Source organism: Mobula birostris, chromosome X (assembly GCF_030028105.1).
Source record: "Mobula birostris isolate sMobBir1 chromosome X, sMobBir1.hap1, whole genome shotgun sequence".
In the NCBI taxonomy this organism is placed as follows: Eukaryota; Metazoa; Chordata; class Chondrichthyes; order Myliobatiformes; family Myliobatidae; genus Mobula; species Mobula birostris.
Window position 1 is genome coordinate 84388413 of NC_092402.1, and position 15002 is coordinate 84403414.

At 42.4% G+C, this 15002-nt stretch overlaps 1 protein-coding gene across 1 annotated transcript in view; it reads left to right on the plus strand.

Moving 5' to 3' along the window:
- The window catches only part of adam11 (ADAM metallopeptidase domain 11), a 242953-nt gene that overhangs the window by 77317 nt on the left and 150634 nt on the right, over positions 1–15002 (plus strand). The window contains exons 5-7 of the mRNA XM_072248984.1: positions 8745–8786; positions 10069–10143; positions 13194–13265. Of these exons, the coding sequence (XP_072105085.1) occupies positions 8745–8786; positions 10069–10143; positions 13194–13265 (189 nt within the window). The remainder of the gene's footprint in view (positions 1–8744; positions 8787–10068; positions 10144–13193; positions 13266–15002) is intronic.

The following is a 15002-nucleotide window of genomic DNA, read 5'->3' on the forward strand; positions in this document are numbered from 1 at the left end:
TCATATACCGTCTAGGTAGTCTCCAGTCCCTTGGTATGAACATAGAATTCTCCAACTTCCGGTAATTCCCTCCCCCTCCCTTCCTCTATCCCTACGTCACTCTGCTCCCTCCCCCAGCTGCCTATCACCTCCCTCATGGTTCCGCCTCCTTCTACTACCCATTGTGTTTTCCCCTATTCCTTCTCCACCTTTCCTGCCTATCCCCTCCCTGCCTCCCCTCCCCCACCCCTTTATCTTTGCCCTTACTGGTTTTTCACCTGGAACCTACCAGCCTTCTCCTTCCCACCTTCTTTATAGGGCCTCTGCCCCTTCCTTCTACAGTCCTGACAAAGGGTTCCGGCCCGAAACGTCGACCGATCTTTTCCACAGATGCTGCCTGACCTGCTGAGTTCCTCCAGCGCGTTGTGAGTCTCACAAGTGAAGTGTTGCCTCACATGGAAGGACTGTTTGGGGCCCTGAATGGTGGCAAGAGAGGTGGTGTAGGGACAGGTGTAGCACTTGCGCTTACAGGGATAAGTGCCAGGTGGGAGATCCGTGGGGAGGGACCGATCCTTGCGGAAAGCGGAGAGGGGTGGAGAGGGAAAGATGTGCTTAGTGGTGGGGTCCTGTTGAAGTTGGTGGGAGTTGCGGAGGATAATGTGCTGGATCTGGAGGCTGGTGGGGTGGTAGGTGAGGACCCTGTTGTGGTGGCGGGAGGATGGGGTGAGGGCCAAAGTGTGGGAAATGGAGGAGATGTGGGTGAGGGCATCATTGATGACAGCAGAAGGGAAACCACGATCCTTAAAGAAAGGACATTTGAGATGTCCTGGAACGGAAAACCTCATCCTCGGAGCAGATGCGGCGGAGACGGAGGAACTGGGAATAGGGAATGGCATTTTTGCATGTGGTGGGGTGGGAAGAGGTATTGTCGAGGTAGTTATGAGAGTCAGTGGGCTTATAGAAGATGTCAGTGGACAGTCTGTCTCCAGAGATGGAGACCAAGAGATCAAGAAAGGGGAGAGAAGTGTCCAAGATAGACCAAGTGAATTTGAGGGCTGGGTGGAAGTTTGAAGTAAAGTCGATGAAATTGATGAGCTCAGCATGGGTGCAGGAAGCAGCACCAATGTAGTCATCAATGTAGCGAAGGAAAAGTTGGGGAGCAGTACCAGAATAGGTTTGGAGCACAGACTGTTCCACATAACCAATGAAGAGGCAGGCATAGCTGGGGCCCATGCGAGTTCCCATAGCTACACCCTTAGTCTGAAGCAAGTGCGAAGAGCCAAATTCCAGTGAGTTACAGGCCCAAAGCTGCTGAATGCTCCTCATTGCAGAGGCCCGATCAGCGGCGGGAGCAGAGCACTGCAAACTAAATAAAAGTACAGGAGGGACAAGCAGGGCAGCAAATATCGGGAGTAGGCCAGTAGCAAGAGTAGAAGCGTCAGGCTTTAGCTCAAAGGAGGCTTCAGCTTGGAGAAGGTGTTGGCTCTGGCTAAGCTTCTGTTAAGGTTTTCTTACTGTACCTAGTGTAGTAAATGGCTGTTGTGTGTTCTTCATGCCGGAAGTTGGAGTCATGGGAGACCCAGAGTCTCCAGGGAAACTACATCTGCACGAGGTGCATCCAGCAGCAGCTGGATGACCTTCAGCTTGTGGAGGAGAGTGAGGAGATCATCGATCAGAGTTACAGGAAAGTAGTCATCCCGAAGTTGCAGGAGGTGAGTAGCTGGGTGACTGTCAGGAGAAATGGAAATAGGCGGTTAGCGCCGAACACCCCTGTGGCCATTCCCGTCAATAATAAATATATTATTTTGGATACTGCTGTGGGGGATGACCTCCAGGGAGAATGCCATGGCGACTGGGTTACAGGCGCTGAGCATGGGGCTGTGATGCCAAAGGGAAAAAGAGAGAAGAAGGGAGCAATAGTGATAAGGGACTCGATAGTGAGGGGAACAGACAGGAGATTCAGTGGACGTGAACAGGACACCCGGATAGTGTATGTTGCCTCCCAGGTTGCCAGAGTTGGGGAAGTCTCAGGTCATGTCCACAACATTTTGGAGAGCGTAGGCAAACAGTCAGATGTCTTGGTACATATTGGTAGCAGCGACATGGGAAGGAAAAGCAAAGAGGGCCTGAAAAGAGAATTGAGAGAATAAGGTAGAAAGCTGAGAAGCAGGACCTCCAGGGTAGTAATTTCTGGATTGCTGCCAGTGCCACATGCCAGTGAGGGTAGAATCAGGATGATTCAGCAGATAAATGCGAGGTTGAGAAGCTGGTGCAAGGGTCAGGGCTTCAGGTTCTTGGATCATACCGACCAATCTCTAATTGCGCCACGAGTTCAACCATCTCATTCCGAATACTATGTGCATTTAAATAGAGCACCTTCAGTCCTGCACTCTTCACCCTTTTGAATTTTGCCTCTGTGGTACAATTTTACTCTTTGCTCTGTCTGCATTTGTCCCCAGTCATTGGCTTGTCCTTCCTCACATTCATGTTACACCCGTCATCTGCTTGTAAACCTGCTGGCTCATCCTCAGCTCTGTCACACTGGTTCCCTTTCCCCTGCCATATTAGTTGAAAGCACTCCAACAGCTTTAGTAAACCTGCCCGCAAGAATATTCGTCCCTCTCGGATTCAAGTGCAACCTGTCCCTTTCGTACTCAACCCAACCCGTCCATGTATCTATACAAATTTCTCTTAAATGTTGAAATCAAAGCCACATCCACCACTTGCAGTGGCAGCTTATTCCAGACGCTCACTGTGTTCTGAGTGGAGAAGTTCCCCCTCATGTTCCCCTTTAACATTTCACCTTTCACCCTTTCATCCATGATATATAGTTATCGTCTCACCCAAATTCAATGGAATAAGGCTGCCTGCATATATCCTATATACCCCTCATAATTTTGTATATCTCTGTCAATTCTCCCTTCATTATCCTGTACTCAAGGGGATATAGTCCAAACCTATACAACCTTTCCCTATAACTCAGGTCCTCAAGTCCCAGCAACATCCCTGTAAATTTTCTGTGTACTCTTTCAATTGTATTTGATATCTTTCCTGTAGGTAGGTGACCAGAAATGTACAGAATACTGCAAATTCGACCTCACTAATTTATTATACAACTTTACCATAAGATCCTATCTCCTGTACTCAATGCATTGATTTATGAAGGCCAATGTGGCAAAAGCTTTCTTTACAACCCTATCCACCTGTGGCACCACTTTCAATGAAATATGGATCTGTATTCCCAGATCCCTTTGTTCTACCACACTCCTCAGTGCCCTACCATTCACTGTGTATATGCTACCCTAGTTGGTCCTACCAAAGTGCAACATCTTGCACTTGTCTGCATTGAATTCCATCTGCCATTTTCCAGAGTATTTTTTCCACCTGGTCCAGATCCCACTGCAAGCTTTCATAGTCTTTCTCACTGTCCACTTCACCTCCAATCTTGGTGTCATCTACAAACTTGCAGATCCAGTTAACTACATTATCATCCAGAACGTTGATATAGATGACAAACAACAATGGTTCCAGCTCTGATATTTGCAGAACACCACAACACCACTAGTCAGTGTCTCTCAGTCAGAGAGGGAACCACCTACTGCCACTCTGTCTTTTCCTGTGAAGCCAAAGTCTAATCCAATTTACTACCTCATCTTGAATGCCGCAACAGAACCTTCTTAACCAATGTCCATGTGGCACCTTGTCAAATGCCTTGCTAAAGTCCAAGTAGACAACATCCACTTTCCTAGTAGCTACCTCAAAAAGTTCTGTAAGATTGGTTAGACACGACTCACCATGCACAAAGCCATCTTTACTATCCCTAATCAGTTCCTGTCTATCGAAATACTTATACTGCATATCTGGTCCCTTAGAATACCTTACAGTAACTTTCCCACTTCTGATGTCAGGATCACCAGCCCATAATTTCCTGTTTTATTCTTTGAGCTTTTCTTAAACAGTGGAACAACATTAACTGTTCTCCAGTCCTCCAGCCCCTGACCTGTGGTTAAAGTTGTTTTGAATACCTCTGCTTGGGCCCTTGCATTTTCTGCACTAGCTTCGGAGGTAACACATTGTCAGGCCCTGTGGAATTTATTCACCTTTATTAGCCTCAAGACAGTAAACACCTCTGCCTTTGTATAGAATCCATGACCTGGCTGCTGCTTGGCTTCACATCTATAGATTCTGTCTGTCTCCCGAGTAAATACAGATGCAAAAAGTCCATTTAAGATCTCCCCCATTTCTTTCAGCTCCACGCATAGATTACCACTCTGATCTTCCAGAGGACCAGCTTAGAAACCCTCCTGATTTCCTTCTTAGGTGTTCATTGCATTTCTTATACTCCTTAAATACTTCGTTTGTTACTGCTTGCCTATACCTGCTATGAGCTTCCTTTTTCTTAACCAGGGCCTCAATATTTCTTGAAAACTAAGGCTTTCTAAACAGCGGAACAACATTAACTGTTCTTCAGTCTTCCAGTCCTCCGGCACCAAGGCTGTCTAAACAGCCTGTTATCCTTGCCTTTTATTCTGACAGGAACACTCAAACTCCATACTCTCAAAGTTTCAATTTTGAAGGCCTCCCATTTACCACCTTTGCCAGAAAACAACACCCTGTCCCAATCCACACTCACCCGATCCTTTCTGATAACATCAAATTTGACTTTCTCCGATTTAAAATCTCAACCCAGGGACCAGGCCTATCCTTCTCCATAATTACATTGAACTAATGGCATTATGATCACTGGATGCAAAGTGTTTCCCAACAGAAACCTGCCCTGTCTCATTCCCTAATAGGAGATCTCGTATCGCAGTCTCTCTAGTTGGTACAGTCCCACAGCCACCAAACATTCCTCATATGATAACCTTTTCATTCCTGGAATCATCCTTGTGAACCTCCTCTGGACCCTCTCCAATGCCAGCACACCTTTTCTTAGATGAGGGGCCCAAAACTGTTCACAATACTCAAGGTGAGGCCTCACCAGTGCCTTATAAAGCCTCAGCATCACATCCCTGCTCTTGTATTCTAGACCTCTTGAAATGAATGCTAACATGGCATTTTGCCTTCACCACCACTGACTCAACCTGCAAGTTAACCTTTAGGATGTTCTGCACAAGGACTCCCAAGTCCCTTTGCATCTCAGATTTTTGGATTTTCTCCTCATTTAAAAAATAGTCTGCACACTTATTTCTACTACCCAACACCAACCCCTGCAGAACACCACTGGTCACTGGCAGCCAAACGGAAAAGGATCCTTTTATTACCACTCGCTGCCTCCTACAAATCAGCCAGTTCTCTAACCATTTTAGTAACTTTCCTGGAATACAATGGGCTGTTAACTTGGTAAGCAGCCTCATGTGTGGCACCTTGTCATAGGCCTTCTGAAAGACAAATATATAATATCCGTGGCATCCCCTTTATCTATCCCATGACCACTATAACATTGCCTTTTTAACTCACCTTTTCTATTTCCTGTTGTAATTTGTGGTCCACCTCCCAGTCACTGTTGGGAGGCCTGTATATAACTGTCATCAGGGTCCTTTTACCCTTGCAATTTCTTAACTCAACCCACAAGGATTCAACATCTTCTGATCCTATGTCACATCTTCCTACTGATTTGATGCCATTCTTTACCAGCAGAGCCACACCACCCCCTCTGCCCACCTTCCTCTCCCTCTGATACAATGTGTAACCTTGGACATTCAGCTCCCAACTACAACCATCCTTCAGCCACGATTCAGTGATGGACACAACATCATACCTGGCAATCTGTAATATTGCAACAAGATCATCCACCTTATTTCTTATACTCCAACACCTTCAACTTTTTCCCAACCACGGAGGTCAGACTAACTGGCCTGTAATTTCCTTTCTTCTGCCTCTCTCCCTTCTTGAAGAGTAGAGTGATATTTGCAATTTTCCAGTCCACTGAAACTATTATTATGCAAAATTATTAATTATGCGCAATAATTAGTTTGGAGAAATCCAACATCTCCTTGGGAACCATGGCACACAGAATTCTTTGACTGTCCCCACTCGCTTCTTTTGAACTCTCTCTCCCGTTACACAATCCTTAGGAACTGTGGCACATGGAACAGAGATGAGGAGGAACTTCGTTAGCTGGAGGGTTGTGAATCTGTGGAATTTATTGCCACAGATGCTATGGAACCAAGTCATTGGGTATATTTAAAGTGGAGGTTGATAGGTTCTTGATTAGTAAGGGTGTCAAAAGTTATGGAGAGATGGCAGGGGAATTCGATAACAGGTCAGCCATGATGGAATGGCAGGGCAGACTGATGGGCTGAATGGCCTAATTCTGCTGCTATGTCTTATGGTCTTATGTGTTAGATCACATGATTGCTTCTCTCTTCCTTGTATGTCCGTGCTGCATTCATTTGATATTGCACATTATTTTACGCCATGTGCAGTAGACCTTTAATATGATTTCAGTCAGTGTTATGAGCTGGTTGCATCACGGCTGGTATGGAAACACCAGGAATGGAAAAGACTACAGAAGTGCTGCCACAAGAAAGCAGCATCCATCATCAAGGACCCTCATCATCCAGGCCATACTCCCTTCTTACTACGATCATCAGGCAGGAGACCCTTAGATCCCACATCACCTGGTTTAAGAACAATTATTACCCTATAGTCATCAGACTCGTGAACCAGTGGGGATAAATACACTCACTATTAGATTATGTTGACTAATAATCAAAGGGGTTCAATATCATTCATTCACGTTTGCACATTTCCATAAGTTACAGTAGGTAAATGCAGTTTCTTTACTGTGGATGCTTCTTATGATATCTTGTCTGCTTTTGTCATCAAACGCTTGTGGCTGATTGTATTACTATTCAACTTGTATCGTTACAATGGACAAATGAGCGAAACGGTAGAAACCCTTATCCTATAATATTACGTTAAATTGCACAGAAAATGACCCTTGATCATTTGGCACAGCATTTCTCTCTAGACTATATGAAAGTTTAATAATATGAGTAGAAGCAATCTCAATTATGTGCAAAAATCTGGGGATTAATCAAGTGGTATGTTAATTTAGAATGTTAGACACTGTTTAAATGTAAGTTTACTGTTCTTCTTTCACATACAGCATGAAGAGCAATCTCATATTGTGTACAGATCTCCTGGTCTTGATATCCCTCTGGGATGTACATCATTTGGTAAGGAATGCTCTTTCATCTCTTATGCACTCTACTTTATTTCAGTCAGATAATTGATACAAAGTGGGACAAAATGCAAGCTGACCACTGTATGTAGTATTTTGTTCACATAGAGGTTTCATTTTACAAGCCCACAAACTCTATTAGTAAGAGGGACAAGGGCAGTAGATGCAGGGGAATACTCTTACTTGCAGGTTCCACTCTGTCATGAGCTAAGTGAGTAGTGTTTAGTTTTTTTGGTTTTACCAGATGGTGTAAAAGCAATTGAAATGAATTTAGCAGCCTTTTTATATTTCTCTTGATATGTGTTTCTAATTATTTCAGAGTATCTGTTGTTTTAAAACACAATTGCCCATTTCATTGCATTATTTGAAGTGGAAATTATGCATATTATGAAAGGAGAAAATTCCAGAAATACTCAGTAAGTTGGGCAGCATCTGTAAGAAGGAGCAGAGCTAGTGTTTAAGGTTGAAGAAAAGTTTGGGGAAAAGGTCCTTGACCTAAAACTTTAACTCAGTTTCTCTTCTTGATTGGACCTAACCTGCTGAGTGTTTCCAGCATTTTCTGTTTTCATTTTAATTTTCCAGCATCTGCAATTGTTTTGATTTGCATTATTCACATTATATTATGCATATATATGATAACCGTCATATTCTAATGTTTAAAGCCTGATACTTAACAACAAATTATATCAAGATTTTGTTCCTAAAAGGAAACACTTTCATTGTTTTGGTATATTATTTCCAAACTTAAGTCTTCCTTCAATACACAAATGGAAGTGATGAATCATGGAACAGTATAAAATAAGGGAGAAAATACTGGAGGGAACTTAAAGGCAGTATACTGTTTGAATATTGTACCCATGCGTATATTATGCTAAGAGTGCAGGGTGCCATTTTAAGCTAAGACAGTAAGTCCATAAGACCATAAGACATAGGAGCAGAAGTAGGCTATTTGGCCCATCGAGTCTGCTCCACCATTCAGTCACGGGCTGATCCAATTCTCCCAGTCATCCCCACTCCCCTGCTTTCACCCCAAACCCTTTGATACCCTGGCTAATCAACAACCTATCTACCTCTGCCTTAAATGCACCCAGTGACTTGGCCTCCACAGCCGCTCATGGCAACAAATTCCATAGAGTCCTAGTCTCCCAGATCAGAGACTACTAACTTGGGCGCAATTCTGAAAACCAATTACAGTTCAAGTTCAAGTTTATTGTCATTCAACCATACACATGTATAGCTAAACAAAACATCACCCCTCTGGGGTGAAGGTGCAAAACACACAACATACAGTCACACACAGCACATATACTTATGACGCAACATGTGCAGTCACAAAATAATATTAGCACAAGGAATACACAGAAAATTTTGTGTGTATTACTTTGATTTTCAGCATCTGCAGATTTTCTCTTGTTTGTAATATTAGCACAAAGTTTCTTTTTTATGACTCTGATTCCAAAGACATAAAAGGAAATCTCATCAAGCATGCACTTCTTTTTGCAGTGCAGATGTATTTTTACCTGTATTTTAATCATGAGTCATTTCAGGGTGCTTCTCTGATGACAATTCATGGCAGGAAATTCCTGACAAGGTCAAAAGGAGACGAACCAAAAGGCAGGTAAGAATAAAGCAAGTAAACCCAGAACATGAAAGGTTGAGTTTTAGGTACAGTAACTATTAATCAGTGGATAATCCTTGGAGTGAGCCACACCTTTAAAGTTGTATCCAGCTCTCTTCTGTGAACTAGTTGCCAAAGTAACATACCAATTGGAAATTTATGTATTCACTTTAGTAGCAATATATTCTGGTCAACTTTCGACATTCTTTTTTTTACATGTCTTCTAACATAAGATAATTTTGTGGAATTGATTTTTTGCTATAGTATCCCGTTACAAAAGGTGCTGTGGTCTTCACAAAGATGCTCATTGTTCTATAAGACTATCCTTTCCTGTTCCACCTTTGAAAGATATTCACCATCCTCTAACAAGATTGTGAGAGATGAGGGTGAAGCAGGCTCTGCCACTATTAACAATATCAAAGGAAATTGTCTTCATGATAAATGGCTTCCTGCATCCCCACTCAGGTACAATAACCAGCATACTTTGTAATCTTGTTAAACTTCCAACGTAGCCCCGCTGCTGAAAAAGTTTGGTATAGAAGGAGGCCTTTTGGCCCATTGATTCTCTACTAGCTGTGAGACAAATCCCTTTACATTAATTTTCCCTGTAAAGTATTCTTTCCACATGGCAAATCCCACCAAGTTTTACGATTCATCTATGTACTGGAGACTATTTACTATGGTAATTTACCAATTTACCCATAGGCATATCTGGGATCTGTGAGAAAAGTGGAGTACCTAGAGGATATTCATGCCATAGGGAAGACATGCAAAATCCACATATGCATTTCTGGAGGTCAGAATTGAACCAAGATTGATGGAGTGGAAGTGCAGGAAGTGCATGATCTCTCTACCCTGCAGCACGCTGCTTGAAAGAGTGGTAGAATCAGAGTTGGTAACAGCATTTAAATCTTGCTCTCCCTGCCTTCTCACTTTTTTCTCAGTGTTTATATTCTTCCATGTTCAGTCTGCTGTTGGATGTACTCTCTACCACTCCCACCCTCCATAATGGTGGGAGATCATGTTGGAAAGTTCTTTGCGCAAGATTACGTGCAGGAGACCTAGTCAACCATGTGTGATACTTTGGGTCACATGTGGTAAAATGTTAGAATCTCGGGGTTCTCCACACTACCTTCTCAATGTGCCAAGATGTCATCTGTTCGTAGTAACTATTTGACAGGTACCCAATCTTAGGCATGGTTCTTTCCTTGTTATTATTTTAATTCCCTGCACGTAAGATAGTAAGTGGCATTAATATTTAACATTTCTTTGTGTTTCATAGGTTCGGCGGGGCCAGCGCACTGTTCTGAGAGAAACCAAGTACATTGAGCTGATGGTTGTTAATGACTATGCATTGGTATGCCAGCTGTACTTAATACTGTATTTTTTAGATTTGAGAAAAATTAAAGAGTGCCTTCCAATGATGACCCTTTGAGGTGGAGTTGAACTATTAGTGGAAAGGAAGTTGTGTCAAAATAGTCGAACCTCAAAATTGCAATTGGTAGTTTGAGCAGCCAGTCATTGATTTAAATCAATAGTGACATGAACTAATTCTATAAAATCAACAGATTAACATCTTGAAATACTTGTCTTTCTCTCTCTCTCTCTCTCTCTCTCACACACACACACACACACACACACACACACACACAGCAAATCAGCATCATCTGGTGGGGATGGACTGCTGGAGGTCTGGAGATTGCAGACAGGTTCTCTACCGATGAAGGAAATCATACACTTTTAACCCACCCTGACTGGTTACAGACGTGTCAGTATTAATAAGACCATAAGACATTTGAGCAGAACTAGGCCGTTCAGCCCATCGAGTCTGCTCTGCCATTCCATCGTGGCTGATCCCAGATCCCACTCAACCCCATACACCTGCCTTCTCACCATATGCTCCGATGCTCTGACCGATCAGAAAACTATCAACTTCCACATGAAATAAACCAATGGATTTGGCCTCCACAGCAGTCTTTGACAGAGCATTCCACATATTCACTACTCTCTGGCTAAAAAAATTTCTCCTTACCTGGGTTCTAAAAGATCACTCCTCAATGTTGAGGCTGTGCCCTCTAGTTCTAGACACCCCACCATAGGAAACATCCTCTCCACATCCACCTTATCTAGTCCTTTCAACATTTGGTAGGTGTCAATGAGATTTCCACACATTTTTCTAAATTCCAGTGAGTACAGGCCTAAAGCTGCCAAATGCCCTTTATATGTTAACCCTTTCATTCCTGGTATCATCCTCGTGAACCTCCTCTGGACTGTCTCCAATGACAATACATCCTTCCTGAGATATGGAACCCAAAACTGTTGACAATACTCCAAGTGCGGCCTGACTAGTTTCTTATAAAGGCTCAGCATTATCTCCTTGTTTTTATATTCTATTCCCCATATATTCTATATGCCAACATTGCATTTGCCACAGACTCAACCTGTAAATTAACCTTCTGGGAGTCTTGCATAAGGACTCCTAGGCTCCTCTGAACTCTGATGTTTGAACCTTCTCCCCATTTAGATAATAGTCTGCACTGTTGTTCCTTTTACCAAAATGCATTATCATACATTTCCCAACACTGTATTCCATCTGCCACGTTTTTGCCCATTCTTCCAATTTGTCTAAGTCCTGCTACAATCACATTGCTTCCACAGCACTACCTACCCCTCCACCCATCTTCATATCATCCGCAAACTTTGCTACAAAACCATCAATTCCATTATCTAAGTCACTGACAAACAATATGAAAAGTAGCAGTCTCAATACTGACCCCTGAGGAGCACCACTAGTCACCGGCTCCAACTGGAAAAGGCCCCCTTTATTCCCACTCACTGCCTCCTGCCTGTCAGCCATTCCTCTATCCAAACCAGTATCTTTCCTGTAACACCATAGGATTTTATCTTGTTAAGCAGCCTCATGTGTGACGCCTTATCAAATGTCTTCTGAAAATCCAAGTAAATGACATCCACTGCCTCTCCTTTCTCCACCCTGCTTGTTACTTCCTCAAAGAACTCTATCAGGTTTATCAGGCCATCTTATAACTAAATGGGTATATATAGCTGCCTCTGTCAATAGCATGGAATAGAGTTTCCCCTGAGAGTGAAAACATAGATCTTGAAACAAATTATTTACTCAGAAAACTACCTATTTGGAAAACTGTCTAGAAATTCAGAGAACAAAGTGATCGAACTCACAGTGCAGACCCAAGCATGGTTATAAAGGTGTCTGATAAACATAATGGGGTGGTCAAGAGCTGCTCATAAAATGATGCAGTGCAGTGATTGTGCACCAAACTTACCTTTTGCATCCCAATAGTTATTTAACTCTTACTCAGCCACGGTTGTACTATTTTGCCATTTGAGTATTTCTCCATTTTTGGAAAAAACATGTCCTGCAACTTCCTCATTTCCCCCAGAAACGCACGCCATTGCTGCTCTGCTGACATCCCTGCCAGCATCTCCTTCCAATTTACTTTGGCCAACTCCTCCCTCATACCACTGTAATTTCCCTTACTCCACTGAAATACTGCTACGTCAGACTTTACTTTCTCCCTATCAAATGTCAAGTTGAACTCAATCATATTGTGATCACTGGTTCCTAAGGATTCTTTTACCTTAAGCTCCCTAATTGCCTCCTGATCATTACATAACACCCAATCCAGTATAGTTGATCCCCTAGTAGGCTCAACGACAGACTGCTCTAAAAAGCTATCACTTAGGCATTCAACAAATTCACTCTCTTGAGATCCATTACCAACCTGATTTTCCAATTCGACCTGAATGTTAAAATTTCTCATGACTATCATAACATTGCCCTTTTGACTCAGCTTTTCTATTTCATGTTGTAATCTGTGGTCTTAGTAGCTGAAGAAGGCTGAACTTCTAAACATTTTAAAAGATGTAGTAGTTAGTGATATTAATATTTCTTGGAATTAATCTTTTAATCTTTATGAAGGTTCTGGTTCTTGCAGGCATTCTGCATGTTCTCGCCACCCCAAGTAGCAACTCTTCTGATGTGAGCCAGGGATAAAGAATTTGAGCTATTTGTTTTAGACCAAGAGATATCACAGCTGATGCAATTCCTATCTTCTTCCAGCATCTGTACAGTTGCATTTTCCAAAAATAACCACTGGGTAGTGATTAGGAATACCACAGGATTGTTTGTATGACTGCAAAAAGTCTATTTTCTCTTCATGAATGCTGTATGTATGAATTATAATCTAAAACATTATCTGCTTTTTCATAGTGAAGCCTATAGTTCTGTTACCTTTCTGTTGCTTCCAACACTCACAAATTGTTAAAAAAATAAGTGGCACATGCAATTTGTTTTGTTCATGTTTCATTGTCATTTATTCTGCTTATTTAGTATTTCACTTAACTAAACCTTAATGTTTTTCTCAACAGTTCTCAAATCAACGTTATTCTGTCACCCTAACGAGCAATTTTGCCAAATCTGTTGTGAATTTTGCCGACTTTGTGAGTACTATAAATCATTAACCTCTTGTCTAATAAACATTGAATCTGATGTGTCGGTATTTCAGTGGAATAAAGGAAATTATAGTGGCAGGGCTTCAGATTCTTGGATCATTGGGATCTCTTCTGGGGGAAGTATGACCTGTTCAAAAAGGACAGGTTACACCTGAACCCGAAGGGGACCAATATCCTGGCGGGAAGGTTTAATAGAGCTGTTAGGGAGGATTTAAACTAATTTGGCAGGGGGATGGGAACCGGAATGATAGAGCGGTGGAAGGGGAAAACAGAAATAAATCTAAGATAGTGAGCAGTAAAGATGTCAAGAAAGACAGGCAGGTGATGGGGCATATTTGTAGCCATTGGGATGAGTTGCCGTGCAATAAAGTTGCAGTGAAATCAAAGCAAAAAGTACCAAATACTGGTCTTAAGGTGTTATACTTAAATGTACGCAGCATAAGGAATAAGGTGGATGATCTTGTCGTACAGCTACAGATTAGCAGGTATGATACTGTGGCCATCACTGAGACGTGGCTAAAGGATGCATGTCTCTGGGAGCTGAACGTCCAAGGATACACGGTGTATCGGAAGGATAGGAAGGGAGGCAGAGGGGGAGGCATGGCTTTATTGGTAAGAAATGATATTAAATCATTAGAAAGAGGTGATATAGGATCGGAAGGTGCAGAATCTTTATGGGTTGAGCTAAGAAATAGCAGGGGTAAAAGGACCCTGATGGCAGTTATTTATAGGCCTCCAAACAGCTGCAGTGATGTGGACTGCAAATTACAACTGGAAATAGAAAAGGCTTGTCAGAAGGGCAGTGTTATGATAATTGTCGGGGATTTTAACATGCGAGTGGATTGGGAAAATCAGGTTGGCACTGGATCTCAAGAGAGAGAATTTGTAGAATGTCTGCGAGATGGCTTTTTAGAACAGCTTGTTGTTGAGCCCACTAGGGGATCGGCTGTACTGGATTGGGTATTGTGTAATGAACCGGAGGTGATTGCAGAGATTGAGGTGAAGGAACCCTTAGGAGACAGTGATCATAACATGATTGAGTTCACTGTGAAATTTGAAAAAGAGAAGCCGAAATCTGATGTGTCGGTATTTCAGTGGAGTAAAGGAAATTACAGTGGCATGAGAGGGGAACTGGCCAAAGTTGACTGGAAAGGAACACTGGCGGGAAGGATGGCAGAGCAGCAGTGGCTGGAGTTTATGTGATGTACGAGCCATGATCGTACTGAATGGCGGTGCTGACTCGATGGGCTGAATGGCCTACTCCTGCACCTATTGTCTATGCAAATGATGACAAACTGCGCAAATACAAAGTTGAAAAATAAATAAATAAATAATACTGAGAACATGAGTTATAGATTCCTTGAAACTGAGTCCATAAGTTGTGGAAACAGTTCCGAGTTGAGGTGAGTGAAGGTATCCAGGCTGGGTCAGGAGCCTGATGGTTGAAGGCTAATAACTGTTCCTGAACCTGGTTGTTTGGATCCTTGTCAGTCACCAATCAAGTATGTGATACCATCCAATGGTTATCTATATTCACTTGGCCTTGACTTTGGTTTCAATAATACACACCATGTATTTACAGAATGTATACCTGGTTTACCAGGCCATCAAAAGTGTTGGATATGGAAGGCAATGTTACAGCCTGTTCATAAGCTAAGGATAGTTTCAAATATCTTGGATGAACCTGAAGACAAAAGAAATGATATATATAACATTTTGAAAACA